The 17,256-nt window shown below is 37.9% G+C and overlaps 1 protein-coding gene across 1 annotated transcript; it reads left to right on the forward strand.

Moving 5' to 3' along the window:
* The first annotated feature begins 8,307 nt into the window (after window positions 1–8,307).
* LOC117413257 (protocadherin alpha-C2-like) lies at window positions 8,308–17,052 on the forward strand. The gene is made up of 2 exons (XM_058996711.1): window positions 8,308–10,686; window positions 15,996–17,052. The coding sequence occupies exons 1-2, from the start codon at window positions 8,308–8,310 to the stop codon at window positions 16,017–16,019; spliced, it is 2,403 nt and encodes an 800-aa protein (XP_058852694.1). The 3' UTR covers window positions 16,020–17,052.
* Window positions 17,053–17,256: the final 204 nt, after the last annotated feature.

Consider the following 17,256-nt stretch of genomic DNA (forward strand, 5'->3'; position numbering starts at 1 on the left):
GAAGCTATTTCAAGATTAGATGTGTGCTCCTGGTCTGGTATCAGTTGATCAGGACTTGAGAAATATTTAAAAGCAAGTTTTCCTGTCCCTGGATTTGTTCTGTCTGTGTCTTAAATCATTTTAATGAAGCACTTTAATGTCCATCTTGGTACAGTGTAATTAAGTATTGGATTGTACAAATCATACCTGATCATACCAAATCATACCAGGGAATCCAAGTATCAGAGTTGCTTGTAACTGGTGGAGAGGAACCTCAGACTCCTTTCAGGCAATAGGAAGGGCACATCAAATCTGAAATGGATCCCTAAGCGATCTGTTTAAGAAGGAGAAGTATCCATACATGATCCATTCCACAATTATTCACCTTAAACCTGCATTTATAAAAGTGTGTTTCTATAATGCACATTTCAATGTATACAAATACTTCTCTACAGTTTGTTCAGGTGTAATATAACTTGGAGGATTTATTGTTACCATTACAGGGCAGAGTCCACACAAAACAATTGTATCTTTGCTGTGTACTGTACATGTTGGTATACAGGATGCATGCAGTGTAAAAGTGTTGGAATTCACCATCAATTGCACTGTGTTCTGGGGCCAATAGCAAAATGTTTAGGCAAATCTGTCTTTACAAGGCTCCAAGCTTGCCTGACCAATGTAAATATAATAAAAATCTATTCAAATGACATTTGAAGCTACTTACTTTTTAACCAGCTACAATAGTCATGGTCAATTACATCATAAGCTTTTATGTAAGCGACTCTAAAATGTTCATATAACAGAAGCCACCCAGTTCATGACATACAGTAAGAGGTGATGCTAACTGATTTTGATTTCTTGTTATGCTTTTCCATTTTAAGATTCATGATATTCTTAATAACAGTTGATATGAAAAGATACAAGTCAACTATGTAGCTGGTTCCCAGGTGAGCCTCTGCTCAGATGTGCTATGGTGTCTATAAGGGGTACGACTGCGGTCCCGTAAGTCTTGGGTTGGTGGGCTGGGGGTCATTATTATGAGATTATGGCACACTGAAAAGTATCCTATGGTTACTATGGGTGTCTCTGCTTTTTATGTTCTATAAATAAACATTGGTAGGACTTTATATTGCAGGGCTGAATAGTTGTATTATTTATTTATTTATTTATTTATTTATTTATTTATTTATTTATTTCTTAGCATTACATTGTAATATTGTTAATTAAAGGTGGTTGGTAGCTACCAACCACTGACGTGTTATTATGTGATTATATTTGACCCATAATCTAACTGATAGTCAACAGTTCTAATTGAGTACCAGATATAAACATCAGGATCATGCTTCATATCTGAACCTTAGTGGGTTCTCAGGTATGACGCACCACATTTGAACCCCCTAATTATGGTCCAGTTGGGTGACAAGTTTCTTAAGGGCATATTAAATAGAACTCTCGGTCGTTCAATATTCATCATATAACACAAAAATATACAGTAGTCCAGCCCAAAAAAGGAACCATTTATTTATTAAGCTTTTGCCCCAGTGCAGTATTTGCTTCATGTTTGGAATACATAATTATAGCAAACTTTGCTCTGGAAATAAGCTTAGCAGAAATAACCCTTACTTCTATTAAGATGCAATTCATGCAAGTATTCCCAGTGTGTCAGATAAGAGAATCAACAAGCACACACTACGCTAACACAACTAAAGCAAGCAAAAGCAAACTCACATAAAAACACCAATTAATATGTTTACACATCACTGGGTTAAGCACAAGAGCTGCTGGAGGGCTGTAGATTGTTCCTTCCAAGCATGACTAGCTTGAGGAGGAAGTGGGTACATTTAGACACTGTTTTAACCTTGAGAATAAAAGCAGTGCAAGATTAGGAAGTTGTATAAAATGCGTTGTCGGACCACTTTCCTTTTCAGAAGATCTGATGGGAAGATATTTGGATTCAGTCTGAGGGCCAGCATCTCATTTCTTGCTAAAGTATCCAATGAACTTGCTTTGGTGCTCCAAATGCCAATACACAGAGCAAAGCAGAAGCAGCAAACAAGATGCAAGTTTGTCTTCCTTCTTACTTACTGAACAGAGGCTCATATTACAACATGGAATTGTCCATTTTATAAAGACATTGGATTTTCAGTATTTGCAAACTTCCTCTAAAGTTAGAGCAAATGCTGATTCAACTATAAGTTTAAATCCCCTTTAAATCCTCATATACATTTATAATAATAATAATAATAATGGTTGACTATTTAAAATATTTTAATGTGTTCACTGTATTCTAAATGTTTATGCCAAAACAAACCAAAAAAACACAGTTTAACTCATTTTAGTGTTGGTATACTTTACATTGTAATGTTTATTTGTACTCAGACAATGACAATGCAGTAAACTGTGTTTAAAATAGTTTACATATGATTTATGTTACTTTCTTAAATATTTAGTTGAACAGTGTTAGGTAAAACGTCTATGAAGAATATGGATATCCGTGTTAAAACAACAATGTAGCATAATTTTCCAGGTCGTAAAATGGAAGAGTTTGTGAAGAACAGCAATACTAGGTTGGTAATTAAGAGTATCACTTATATTCCTAAGGAAGCTCTTTTAATTACATTCATTCAAACTTCTTCATGAGTGTAATTTTGAGTTTTTAATTGAGTTTCTCTTATGACTCATGCAATTCCTTTTTTAAACTGTTGGTGTCAGTGTTTGCCGTCTGTTAATTTATATCTAGGTCCACTCCCTTGTACATAAGCTGACTATACCAGAGAGAAGGAGGTTCTGTTCAGCCACTGCAGAAAAAAACATTAAGAAGCCATTGTGACCAAATATCCAGAACATTTGGATTTTGCTTTTACAGTAGAAACCCAATATTCACAAGGGAATGAAAGCTCTGCTGACTATTACACAATTCATCCTCTGGAGTTGAGTACAATAAAAGGTAACCTCATCTTGGTATTTGTTAGTAAAAATCGCCGAAGGTTATATAGAACGTTAAGCATTGTTTGCTAACTAAAAATGCCAAGAACAGAGGAAGGACATCCTATTATCAGAACTGTATTATTATTGCTTGTTTGCAGTAATCTCTCTGAAGCAACAATCCGTTATTCTATTGCTGAAGAATCGCCTCCTCATTCATTTGTAGGAAATGTTACAGTGGATCTCGGGCTAGTTCTCAAAGATTTCCAAGCGCGCAGGGTCCAGATTACGCACGGCACCAACAAACACGATTTCGAAATTGAGAACGGTGTTTTGTTTTCAAATAAACAAATAGACCGGGAAGAAATATGTGTGCAAAGTCCACTATGTATTCTGCCACTCATAATATCAATTGATGACCCCGCAATGGTGTATCCCGTTGAAGTGGAAATACTAGATGTAAACGACAACCCTCCCCATTTCCCTAATGCAACCTTTCAAATAGACATATTCGAATCTGCCTCTCCAGGTACACGCTTTCCAATTGAGAGCGCACAAGATCCCGACATGGGAGTGAACTCGTTGCAAAATTACCATCTCAGTCCTAACGATTACTTTTACTTAAATGTACGGACTCGCAGTGATGGAAGCAAAATCGCTGATCTGGTACTGAAGAATCCTCTAGACAGAGAGCAGCAGCCAGCGCACGAGTTAATACTCACCGCCACTGATGGCGGAGAGCCACAGAGGACTGGCACAGCACACATTCTCATAAATGTCCTGGATATTAATGACAATATGCCAATTTTTGATCAGTTAGTTTATAGAGTCAGTATAGTGGAAAATGCACCTATAGGAACTTTGGTAACCACATTAACAGCCACTGACCGAGACGAAGGCCTAAATGGAGATATTACATATTCCTTCAGTCGTCACACAACTGGTAAAGTTCGGGATATGTTTAGCTTGAACTATAATTCAGGTGATATCACTGTTAAAGGAGTAATAGATTTTGAGGATTCTAGAATTCATGAAATATACCTGGAAGCCAAAGATAAAGGTGTTAACCCATCTCCTGGGGAATGCACTGTTTTGGTTCAAGTAATGGACGAAAATGACAATGCCCCTGAAATCACTTTAATCTCTGGTCCGAACAAAGTCCATGAAGATGCCATCCTTGGGACCCAAGTAGCTCTTGTTAGTGTTGCCGATCGCGATTCAGGGGCCAATGGACAGGTTCAGTGTTATGTACCTATACATATTCCATTCAAACTAATTTCGACTCAAACTAACCAGTATTCATTGGTTATAGACAGTGCACTGGATCGTGAAAAGGTAGCTGAATATAATGTCACTGTTACAGCTGTTGATTATGGTTCTCCCCAGCTTTCATCCTCTGATACAATTCTAGTGGAAATTTTAGACATAAATGACAACTCTCCAGCTTTTGTGAAACATTCATATACTGGATATCTGAGTGAAAACAACCTTCCCAGCACATCTATACTGACTGTTTTAGCTTTGGATAGAGACCTTAATCAAAACGCATTGGTGTCATATTCCATTCTCGACAGCGTAATTCAAGGGATACCGTCCAGCTCCTGTATCGCCATTAACGCAGAAAGCGGAACTATTTACACATTGATTTCTTTTGACTACGAGCGACTCAGAGAGTTTGAAATAACAGTTCAAGCTCGAGATTCGGGAATGCCCTCACTCAGCACAAATATCAAGGTTAAAGTATGCATACTTGATCAAAACGATAACATTCCCACCATTCTATACCCTGTTTCCAGTAATGGCCCAGCGGTGGTCGAGTTTCTCCCTCGGTCAGCAAACATTGGCTACTTTGTCTCTAAGGTGGTGGCTGTGGACTTGGACGTTGGTCAGAATTCTTGGCTTACCTACCATTTAGTTAAATCTACGAATCGAGGACTTTTTACAGTGATGGCCCAAACAGGGGAAATTAGGACAGCCCGACTTGTGGGTAAAAATGATGCAACAAGACAGAAACTGGTTATCTTTGTGAGCGACCACGGACTACCACAACTTTCAGCAACTGCAACGATTACAGTAGCGATTCTAGATGATACCTCAGAAACACTACAGTCTATGAACGAAGAGGCGAATGACACAGAGGCCAGTTCAGATATGACCTTCTATTTGATCTTTTCTTTGGGGCTAGTTTCTTTGCTGTTTCTCATAAGTGTACTAGTTTTAATAATCAGTGAATATAGAAGGTGGCAGGATTCCAGCTCTGTGTATCCAAGGATTATCAATGGTTTGCCAATACCTATGCCACCGAATGCGGTTTTGCGGTGCAGTAAAACCCGTCTAACTGGCACTCTTTCACAAACGTACTTTTATGAGGTGTATTTATCTCCAGACATGGCACAAGGTGGATTTATGTTTCCAAGGCAAAGTACAGACAATTGTAACATTAACCCGAAGACTGGTAATGCCGTCCAACCTTATAGGCAACATCAAGGGCACAAGGATGTCATCAACGTACCACCAGGGGTAAGAAACCCAGCATGGTTTTAAATAAAGCTAATGTATGACGTATTCACTTATATATTGACAATGTTTTCTATAGCATCTCAGAAGATATTGTTATGTCTGGCATTTCATACAGCTTCGGTTAAACTAGAAGCTCCAATGACACTCTATTTAAAACACTAATTACTGTAGTCAAAATTCACAGTTGTTTCTTAAAGTGGTTTTATTAACTTATTATTTTCTCGCTGTGTTATATGTGTAGTCAAGACGCATGTGGTCGCTGCTTGCCATCTTAACATTCATAACATTCAGAGCATCACAAATAGACAAAAGTGGTGTACTCCAGTTTGTGCTCGAACAATGAATGGGGGGGGGGGGGGGGGGGGGGTGCATGAGTTCATTGGTTTGTCTTTTATTGTCTGTCGTGTTTGAAACATTGCTGGTTCATTAATTGATATGTTCTGTTTGTTGTAAAGTGTTGTTTGTTTAGATTTTTTCTCGGGTGAATTGACATAACCAACTATTTGTGAAGGTAAATAAGTGATCAGCTTTATTTTGTATCGTTGTAATGTCTAAAGAAGTGGTGAAAAAAACAATGACAGTGAAGCTCCGTTGCACCGACCAGTGATAGAACACATACCTACAAATACTGTGTTCATGATGGCAATGCTAGCGAATCAGTTAAGGAGAAATCCATACCTATAACCATATAACACAAAAGAGTCATAACACATACCACATTTAAAATCCAAATAAAACATTAGAAATTGCTAGAATTGTGAAGCAATGAAACCCCCGTATTTCAGTGTTTGTTAGAGTTTAACACATATGCCACAGAAATGTCAATAGTACGGCTTTTATCCAGACATATATGCTATAGTTATTAGCAAGATGTGTGTTTATTTATTTCAGACTCACAGTGTCGCTGTTCACCAATAAAATCTAAATGTTGAATTAACTGTCTGATCCAAAGCAACCAATAACGTTGATCAGCACAGAACAGTGCAGGGGCCGTTACTGAAAAGGAAACCATTAAGAATATATTCATCATTTAGTTACAATGATCTAGGTTCTTACTAAAGGCGGCATGAAAAGGTTTGTGATATATTTCTTATTTCTTTCACTGGCTTGCAATCGAGCTCATTCTAAGATCCGTTTTTCGATTCCAGAGGAAATAGAACGTGGATTTGTTGTTGCAAATGTAGCTTTACCAGGAGAGTGGGTTTCTCTGGATAAAGCTGTAGACCAAGATGTTGGGATTAACGCAATAAGCACATACCAGCTGAGTGGAAATGAACATTTTGATATAGAAATCAAGTCGTTAAAAGACGGCTCCAGGTTTTCAAGTCTTATATTGAGCAAACCTTTGGATAGCGAGCGGCAGACTGTTCACAATTTAATTTTGAGTGTTATAGACGGCCCTGAACAATCTGACACTGTTAATATCACAGTACATGTCGTGGATGCCAATGACAATGCTCCTCAATTTGATCAGCCAATCTACACAGTGAACATGACTAAACATGACTTAATAGGAATACTTGTCATTAAACTAAACGCTACATATTTAGACGAGTGATCTAAAGCGGAAACGGTTTATTCCAGGACTGGATAAATCAGCATTAAAGGGAATATAGATTTCGAGCAATGTAATGTTTATGAATTATAAGTGGAAGCAAATGACAAATTACCAAATGCAATCACTGGGCCCTGTAAAGTAGTGATACAAATAACAGCCACTAATGATAACTTGCATGTAGTTGTTAATATTAAATATCCAAATTAGACAACATTTTTCATTTTATATTTAGCTTCCGAGAATGTAACACAAGTAACTATGCGATTTTAGGGCAATACACTGAGATTAGAGTCTGATTACATTGTTTCCATACCTTAGGTCATGAAACTAATTAATTATTCTTAAGGTTAATAAAGACGTACACTTACAATGTCCGTGGCCGTATTCTTATGCTTTGTGTGTAGTTGGTATTAGTACCTATGGTGTCACTGTTAACGATCAATATGTACATATGGGAATCTTATCCAACACGAACAGTGCACCATTCTATCAAAAGGACAAGGACAGGACTATTGACTAATGATCAATAAGAAAGTTGATCGTTGCGGTTCTTTGGTGCACCTTAATATAGCTACTAGATTCTAATATAACTGCACCTGCCCTCCACAAATTTGTGCTGAAATCTTTTTCTGTATGATCTTTGCAGAAAGGATACTAAAATATTGATTTGAAATGTGTTATTATCAGATTGACAGCTTCATTGGTGACACTATGTGACCTACCCGGAGTAAATTAGGGAAATAGATTCATCCTTTTTGCAAAGAGGCTACAGAATACCGATGGTTTATATGTTTCGTTGTACTTCTGTAATGGTTAAGACATACATATAATAATTTGCAATAGTGTTGAGTATGGGAGAATAAAGCTGGGGATATTGTTTATGTGTATTTATTCTGGGGTAGTTTATTTAGTTTTTGTGTACCGTTTACAATAACTAGTGTGTTTTTATTAATACAATTATAATTAATATGTTTCTGCAATGCAACACCATTTGGTCAATTTCCAACAGTTTTAAAAAATATTACTGGCTCTATAAAAGGTATGATGTTCATTTTTTTATGTTATCAAAAAGACAATTAAAAAAATTGTTGCAGGAGATGTGGTTCTTGGTTTCAGACTCACAGTGTCGCTGTTCACCAGTACAATTCGGTGTGGAATTTGTTCTCACAATAAGCAGCCATTGAAATCTACCAATGCAGAGAAAATGCAAAGTCTATGTGTGTGCAGTGGCATCAGCTTCTGGAAAACAGGGCGTTTATCGTGAGATATTTTAAAATATTTCGATACCTGCTACTGCAACTGGATCTTGTGCTTCAGTCTACGACATGGAAAGGTTTGTCATCCGTTTCTTTTTACTATTTTTAGCCTGCAATGTATCTTATTGTAAAATTCGTTACTCAATTCCAGAGGAAATGGAAGATGGTTATGTTATTGCAAATTTAGCAAATGATATGGGACTTAATGCTCACGGTCTACTTAAACACGAGATTCGTATTGCATCGGGCACTGGTAAACAGTATCTGGAGGTAAATAAAGACAATGGGAATATGTACATTAAGGAAAAAATAGACAGAGAAGAACTATGTGGATCTAAGGATAACTGTATTCTCAATCTGGACGTTATAATTGAAAACCCACTTAAAATCTTCAGTGTTGAATTAGAAATTACAGACGTGAATGACAATGCTCCTCATTTCTCACCGCAATCTATAGAGCTGGATATTTTAGAATTAGCAACACCAGGCGAGCGGTTCTCCCTGGACAAGGCTGCAGACCCAGATGCCGGCACAAACTCGGTACGCACATATCATCTGAGTGAAAATCAGCATTTTGATATTGAAGTTCAGACATTAAAGGACGGTTCCAGATTTGCTAATCTGTTACTGAGGCGTGCTTTGGACAGAGAGCAGCAAGCTGTTTACAGTTTGCTTCTGACTGCTGTTGATGGTGGAGTCCCTACACTGTCTTGCACTGCAAATATCACTGTCCGTGTTCTGGATGCCAACGACAATGCACCCCAGTTTGATCAGCTAATTTACACTGTGAATTTAACAGAAAATGTCGCAATAGGTTCTCTTGTCCTGAAGTTGAATGCTACCGATTTAGATGAAGGGTCCAACGCAGAAACACAATATTCCTTCAGTAGACCTATGTCAGGAATTGCACTACAGAAATTCTCTTTGCATCCAAATAATGGAGAGATCAGGGTCAAAGGAAACATAGATTTTGAAGAATGTAATGTTTATGAACTGTTTGTGCAAGTGAAAGACAATGCAATGAGTGGACACTGTAAAGTGGTAATACAAGTAAGTGATGCTAATGACAATTCTCCAGAAATCATTATCACATCTCTGAAGAGTCCAGTTCTAGAAAACGTGTCGATAGGTACGGTTGTAGCTCTTTTCAGCGTAGAAGATTTGGACTCGGGGGAAAATGGGGTGGTTGACTGTCATATATCTGAAAATCATGCGTTTAAACTCCAGCAGTCATTAAAAAACTATTACACGCTGGTGACAGCAGAACCGCTTGATCGAGAAATTGTCCCAGTGTACAACATCACTACCACCACAACGGATAGAGGGTTTCCTCCTCTGTCAAATGATAAAACCATCACTTTAGAACTTCTGGACGTGAACGACAACCCACCAACATTTAAAGAGTCTTCTTACACGATATCTGTCCTGGAAAACAATGTCCCAGGTGGCTTATTAAGTTCTATAACTGCTAATGACCCAGATTTAAATGAAAACCGATTGCTCAAATATTCTATCCTGGAAAGCAAAAACACGAATATGTCAGTGTCTAAATTATTTTATATCAACCCAGAAAATGGCAACATTTACGCACTGCTGTCTTTAGATTATGAAAATGAAAAGGAGTTTCATTTTCATGTCGAAGCCATGGATTCTGGTTCTCCACCACTGAAGAGCAATGTTACTGTCACTGTAATAGTTCTAGATCAGAATGACAACAGCCCAGTTATTGTTTCACCTTGGCGCTCACATGGATCGGTAGCTGAAGATGTGATACCAAGATCGGCTGACAAAGGATACCTGGTGACCAAAGTGATTGCCATTGATGCAGATTCTGTCCAGAACTCGCGGATAACCTACTACCTCCTGCAAGTAAGCGATCCGACCTTGTTTAGCATAGACCGCTACACCGGGGAAACACGAACACTGAGGCGATTCAGTCAAAGAGATTCTTATAAACAAAGACTAGTTATTCTCGCACGGGATAACGGAGAACCCCCACTGTCATCCACAGTTACCATCAAATTATCAACGATGGACCCGGATTCAAAAGCTTTATCTGGGATGACCGACACACCTTCAGAGTATGATTACTTTTCTGATTTAAATCTGTATTTGATCATCGGGTTGGCTTCAATTACATTTCTGTTCCTGATAACTATTATAGTGTTTATCCTGTTGAAGTGCCAGAGTGCTGATCACAACAGTGTACAGCCTCCCTGTAGGAACAGTTACCACAGCGAAAGAAATTCTATGAACTCTCAAGCGCGCCCGGATTCCACCTTGATTTCCAGCGATGCCTACTGGCACAGTCTGTTCGTAGCAGAATCAAGGAAAGGGAAGGTGCTTCTTAGACAATCTGTACCGAGCGGGTCTGGTTACATTGTTTCCAGTTTACCAAAGAATGGACAACCAAAAGATTCTAACGACACAGTACAGTCAACACCCCAGGTAAGACAACAACGGCACGATTTAATCACCTACGTGCCTTTATGTTCTTAAATAATTATTTACTTTAAATACTGCATACAAGTGTGTTCTATTAAAATGTTACAATTCTTTTATAGGGTTATCGGTACATTTGTTTAAAATGCCAACTATACGTTGCAGTTGAACTTATACAAATGAGTTGTCTTGGCCTCGTAACATCGAGTTATTCACTGCGGACAAACTGTTTAGATGCACGTTGTGTTACTGTGAACCACGTGGATAGTTCGTGCAGCTCTGGTGCTGTCCTTCAGTGGGTGCTGAACCTTGCACTAACATAACTTTCACATGACCTGTTTATTAATACAAAAACTCATATAAGAAAAGTTTGTTCTTATGGGCAACCTAAATTCGCAAACATACGTATATTTATAAACTTGTACGTGTAGCTATTTGCATTTGGAGCACTATAAAAGCATTCTAGTGTAAATATTGTAGTTAACAGAATAAATAGCCTACTACTCTATATAGAAAGATAGCATACTAGTTTTCTTCCCTGTCGAGTGTAATGGGACGGTAGAAGGAAGTAGGTTTTGGCTGAAAGATAAAAACTGACCTTCCAAGCGTGACTTTCGGGAGATGTAATTTAGTCAAGTGAGCTGATTTTAAAGGGAATAGCATTATGTACCTCTCCATAACACTAATTGATATTGGACACTGTAACTGAAAAATCAAAAAAGAAAACCTGACGTTTAAGTGCAAGCTTACAACTGTATACTCAAGGCAAGTGTTGAAAAATAAATCGCAATGATTTCTTAATAATTATTTAAACAATTTTATTAAGCCGGTTTTGAAACAAACAAACAAACAAACAAACAAACAAATAAACAAACAAATAAACAAACACAACAAGTATGCACAACTTTCTGTTATGCTGGGATACTTTCATTTTTGTGGGTGTGCAGACGCAGATACTTTAAGAAGGTTTGGCTTTTCTCAATTAGGCTGAAACAGTCATTTCAATAATCTTAAACGTGAGGCGGAGTGAATCACTCGGGATTACAAAGAAACACGAACGGATTGGTCATTAACACCATTTCTCTGGTTTGGAATAGCCGCATTAGAACTGCAATGTCATATCATCTTGCCATACACAACATGAAAAGGTACGTGCCATTGTTCTTTCTACTGGCATTTACTTGCAATGTAGCTGAATCTACGATCCGTTATTCGATTCCTGAGGAAATGGAAGTAGGATCTGTTGTTGCAAATGTAGTTAATGATTTGGAACTTGATGCTACCAGTCTTGCTTAAATGCGAGCTCCGGATCGACATAATCTCCAGCAAGCAGTACCTGGGGGTTAATAAAGGCACCGGGGACTTGTATATCACAGACAGAATAGACAGGGAACAGTTGTGTAGATCAAGAGATAATTGTTTTCTGAATCTGGGCGTTATGATTAAAAACCCACTTAAAATCTACAGTGTTCAATTAGAAATTACAGATGTGAATGACAATGCGCCTCACTTCTCTTCAAAATCCATAGAGCTGGATATTTTAGAATCTGCTGCAACAGGAGAGCGGTTTTCTCTTGACAAGGCTGTAGATCCAGATGTCGGAACAAACACTGTAAGCACCTACCAGCTGAGTGAAAATGAACACTTTGATATTGAAGTTCAGACGGGAGATGACGGCTCCAGGTTCTGTGATTTGGTGCTTAGGAAGATTTTGGATAGAGAGCAGCAAGCAGTTCACAATTTTCTTTTGACCGCTATCGATGGTGGAGCCCCTGAAAAATCTGGCTCTGTTAATATAACTGTGTTTGTTCTGGATACCAACGATAATGCTCCTCAGTTTGATCAGCCAATTTACACAGTAAATGTAACTGAAAATGCCTTTATAGGAACTCTTGTCTTTAAGTTAAATGCTTCAGATTTAGATGATGGATCCAACAGCGAGATAATATATACGTTTAGAAGATACACGTTTGAAAAGACAAGAGACTTGTTCTCTTTGGATCCCAATAACGGAGAGATCAGGATCAAAGGGACGCTAGATTTTTAAGATCTAAATGCTTTTGAAATGTATGTGCAAGCTAAGGAAAGGGGCTCGAGTTCAAAGGTTGGGCATTGTAAAGTGGTAATACACGTGACTGATAGAAATGACAAGTATCCTGAAATCACAATTAAATCTCTTTTAAGCCCAGTGCGAGAAAACATAACTGTAGGTACAGTAATAGCGCTTATCAGTGTAACAGATATGGATTCAGGTGAAAATGGCAAGGTTCACTGTCAGATCTCTGAAACATTGACCTTTACATTGCAAAAGTCTTCAGAAAACGTTTACGCTCTTGAAGTTGCAGAACCTTTGGATCGTGAAATTATTCCCCAGTATAACATCACCATCACCGTCACAGACAGGGGTGTGCCTCCTCTGTCAAACAAGACAACGATCACGCTGGAACTTTTAGATGTGAACGACAACCCACCAGCATTCGAAAAGTCTTCCTTCACTATTTCAGTCATAGAAAACAATGCTCCGAGTGCCCTATTAAGTGCGGTCACTGCCATTGATCCAGATTTAGGTAAAAACAAACAAATCAAGTATTCAATACTCGAGAGCAAGATCTTGAATATATCAGTGTCTAAATACTTTTCCATTAACCCAGACAACGGCAACATTTACGCACTGCAATCTTTTGTTTATGAAAAAGAAAAGGAGTTTCATTTTCATGTCGAAGCCATGGATTCTGGTTCTCCACCACTGAAGAGCAATGTTACTGTCACTGTAATAGTTCTAGATCAGAATGACAACAGTCCAGTTATTGTTTCACCTTGGCGCTCACATGGATCGGTAGCTGAAGATATGATACCAAGATCGGCTGACAAAGGACACCTGGTGACCAAAGTGATTGCCATTGATGCAGATTCTGTCCAGAACTCGCGGATAACCTACTACCTCCTGCAAGTAAGCGATCCGACCTTGTTTAGCATAGACCGCTACACCGGGGAAACACGAACACTGAGGCGATTCAGTCAAAGAGATTCTTATAAACAAAGACTAGTTATTCTCGCACGGGATAACGGAGAACCCCCACTGTCATCCACAGTTACCATCAAATTATCAACGATGGACCCGGATTCAAAAGCTTTATCTGGGATGACCGACATACCGTCAGAGTATGATTACTTTTCTGATTTAAATCTCTATTTGAGCATCGGATTGGCTTTAATTACATTTCTATTTCTGATAACTATTATAGTGTTTATCCTGTTGAAGTGCCAGAGTGCTGATCACAACAGTGTACAGCCTCCCTGTAGGAACAGTTACCACAGCGAAAGAAATTCTATGAACTCTCAAGCGCGCCCGGATTCCACCTTGATTTCCAGCGATGCCTACTGGCACAGTCTATTCGTAGCAGAATCAAGGAAAGGGAAGGTACTTCTTAGACAATCTGTACCGAGCGGGTCTGGTTACATTGTTTCCAGTTTACCAAAGAATGGACAACCCAAAGATCCCAACGACACAATGCAGTCAACACCCCAGGTAAGACAACAACGTCTATTAAAAAAAGTCTACATTATATTTTTTTGTATACTACTACTACTACGACTACTACGACTACTACTACTACTACTACTACTACTACTACTACTACTACTACTAATATTCTGTCTGTATGTATGCAAACACATGAAGTTAATCCCTCGTTTCTGTGCAACATTATTTGGCAGAGCATTATGAAACAGCTAATCAGTGCTGAAACCGACTCTCCAGCTTTTAACTGAAATAACAACTTAATCCTGCTCAATAAATAGTGCAGATTTATGAAAAGGTTGGGCAGATGAGGACTAGTTCATTTTGAAGATGATATAGGCCTACATATTTTATGTCCTTGCAATATTTTCATTTCTGTTGTTTTGTCAGATGTATAGGTTTAGTTCTGCTTCAATTAGATGTTATGATGGTTATCTCATATTTGTGTTCTAAATGATTTTGATGGGCTGAACCTTTTTAAAGAAGTTTGTGATAAGATAATGTATACTTATAACAGTTTTTTTTATATATATGGCCGCTCATTCATGAATTCCGATTTGATTAGCTATTATTCTTCTGGTGTTCCACTTGATCTCGTTATGAATTTGCAGCCACTATTTTGAATGTTAATGGAATATTGTTTTCAATAATTGCATCTCTATCATTTAAATCTTAAAGAAGTGTTAAAAATATAATTCCTTGTATTGTGCTGAGAAGCTTGCGATTCTGCATTGGATTGTAGGATATTGGATTATAGGATATGGCAATATATTTAAAACAAAACTATTGATAAACTCCTGCTTATGGGCACCTTTGTTTAGGTCAGATGGTATAATTGCAGCCAGACCATTGGAGGAAGTTTGAACTGTAATACAGGAAGTCATTGGGTACCAGGAAGCAGATGGAACTTTGGTGTGGTCTTGAATAATAAGATTTTCAACAGAATGTAATTGGACAGGTGATATCTAGTACTAATATGATTATAACACCATGGTTACTTTAATTATAATGTACATGCAAATGGTTGACATTCAGTTTATTGGAAATGGCAAACAAGCAGACTGAACTACTGATAACCAGTTCTTAGTATACAAGTTATATAAAGCCTGACAAAATCAATCAATATGCATATTCATAAATACATAAACAAGGATACAGTGTTTTATATGGTAGTCATAATATTCAGTACAAATAATATGCACATGCAAATATGTCTTTTTAGCTCAGTTGTAAGTTGATTCAGAAATATTGTGATTTATTCACATTTTAGGCCATTACAATTGTGCAAACTGTTTGGTATGCAATGAAACCAAACAGATAATGCTCCCATTGGATATCTCTATGTAATAAAGCATCTCATGCTAGCATTTCCTTTACATGTTTGGTAATTGTACTGTTACCAATATAGTGTCTGTGTAATGTATTTCCATCATGTAGACTTGTTTCCCTGTTCTATGGTGACATTGAATCAAACTTTCCCATCAAGTCTTATTGAATGTAAATACAAGTTACTGGCATGTATGTTTACCCAGTGGCATGCTCTGGATGTGTCCACCTACTGTGGAAGTTTGAATGAATCGTCCCACAGTGCATGAAAACCACTACAGGTAGGTCCCATGCAGTCAGAGACAGGTAAACATAAAAAACTTTTATATAAAAGTAGACCATAACCAATAACCCAATGAACAGCAACATCACCTTGAAAACATACACCACTGCATGACACTGGCCTCATTGGATGTATGATGGGATTTCTTTTTGAAACCCAGCTAATAGCAATTTTTCTTCTTGGCAGGATCCCACCAGAGGTTTCCCATGAGGCCAGTGTCCTGCTGGAATGTCATCAGGAAGGGTTGGCTGGCCATGACGGCCCATCATCCAAGCTGACAGCACCCCTGAAGACATGCAGGGCTGTTCAGTGTTCTGCACTGATGCACCACCACACCACTGCTCACCCACCTTCCCAGTGATTTCCTTGGAGAGCACACTATCAAGCATGATGCTGCATGACTGACATGGAACTAACTTTCATCTGAAACAAAAGTCACAAGTTTGCCATTGCTGTTGAACCCAGCAATTGATTACAAATAACATTTAAAAATGATGATCACCCCTGTTTCCCATATCACAGACCTTCTTTACCTCTTAGATGTATTTAAGGCAATGAGAAGATGGTAAGAAATTGTAATGCCCACCCATCATATCCTTATTGTAACATATATTATGGTCACAAAACATGAATGTGTGATATAATTAGGAGCAGATTGTTTTTAAAAAGTCTGCTTTGATGAAGTTTGCCTTTCATTAAACATGTGTAGACTGTGGTTAAAGAAGCCAACAACAGCCTTAAGTTTCCTGAATATCAAACTTAATTTAGATAATCAAAACAGACTTGAATTAGTCTTTAAATAATTCAAAATATATCCCACAGTATCATTTTGTGAGACAGACGTTCAAATGTGATTATGTATATTTGAGTACATGTAACTGAGTGATCCAAATCCCATCATGTTGTAAATCTATGCATACATACTTAATAACCTTTTTTAATTGAATTGGTCTGATGCATAAATGATAATGGTTGACTTATAATCCTTTGAGGTGACTGTTTGTGATCTATAAAATGACTGTTAAACTTAGTCAAAGGTGTAGATAAAAGTAGTTTATTACAAATCTTTCCTGTTTTATTTATGTGTGACAAGTCCACCTTCTTAATGTTTAGGGAGCTAAGGGTCAATATTTAGGTGGGCAAAGATTTAAGTTGTAATGAGAATGCATAGATATTACCAAGTAAAGCACAATTCCAAGATGCCATGTATATTGTTTGAAAAATAAATAAAGTTACAGACTTATCCAATGAGTGAGTCCAGTTCTGTATAAAGAAAGTGGGACAACTAATAGGCAGAGACAGGACGTTGAAAAGAATTGTGGGATATGTGGGAGCGAGTCATAGAAGCAAAGGTATATTTCAAGGTTTTAAAACTACATATCTCACAATTCTCTTCAACGTCCCGTCCCTGCCTATTGGCTGAGCGTCGCAGAGCAAGCTGGGGCGG

Source organism: Acipenser ruthenus, chromosome 23, assembly GCF_902713425.1.
Source record: "Acipenser ruthenus chromosome 23, fAciRut3.2 maternal haplotype, whole genome shotgun sequence".
NCBI classification, from domain to species: domain Eukaryota; kingdom Metazoa; phylum Chordata; class Actinopteri; order Acipenseriformes; family Acipenseridae; genus Acipenser; species Acipenser ruthenus.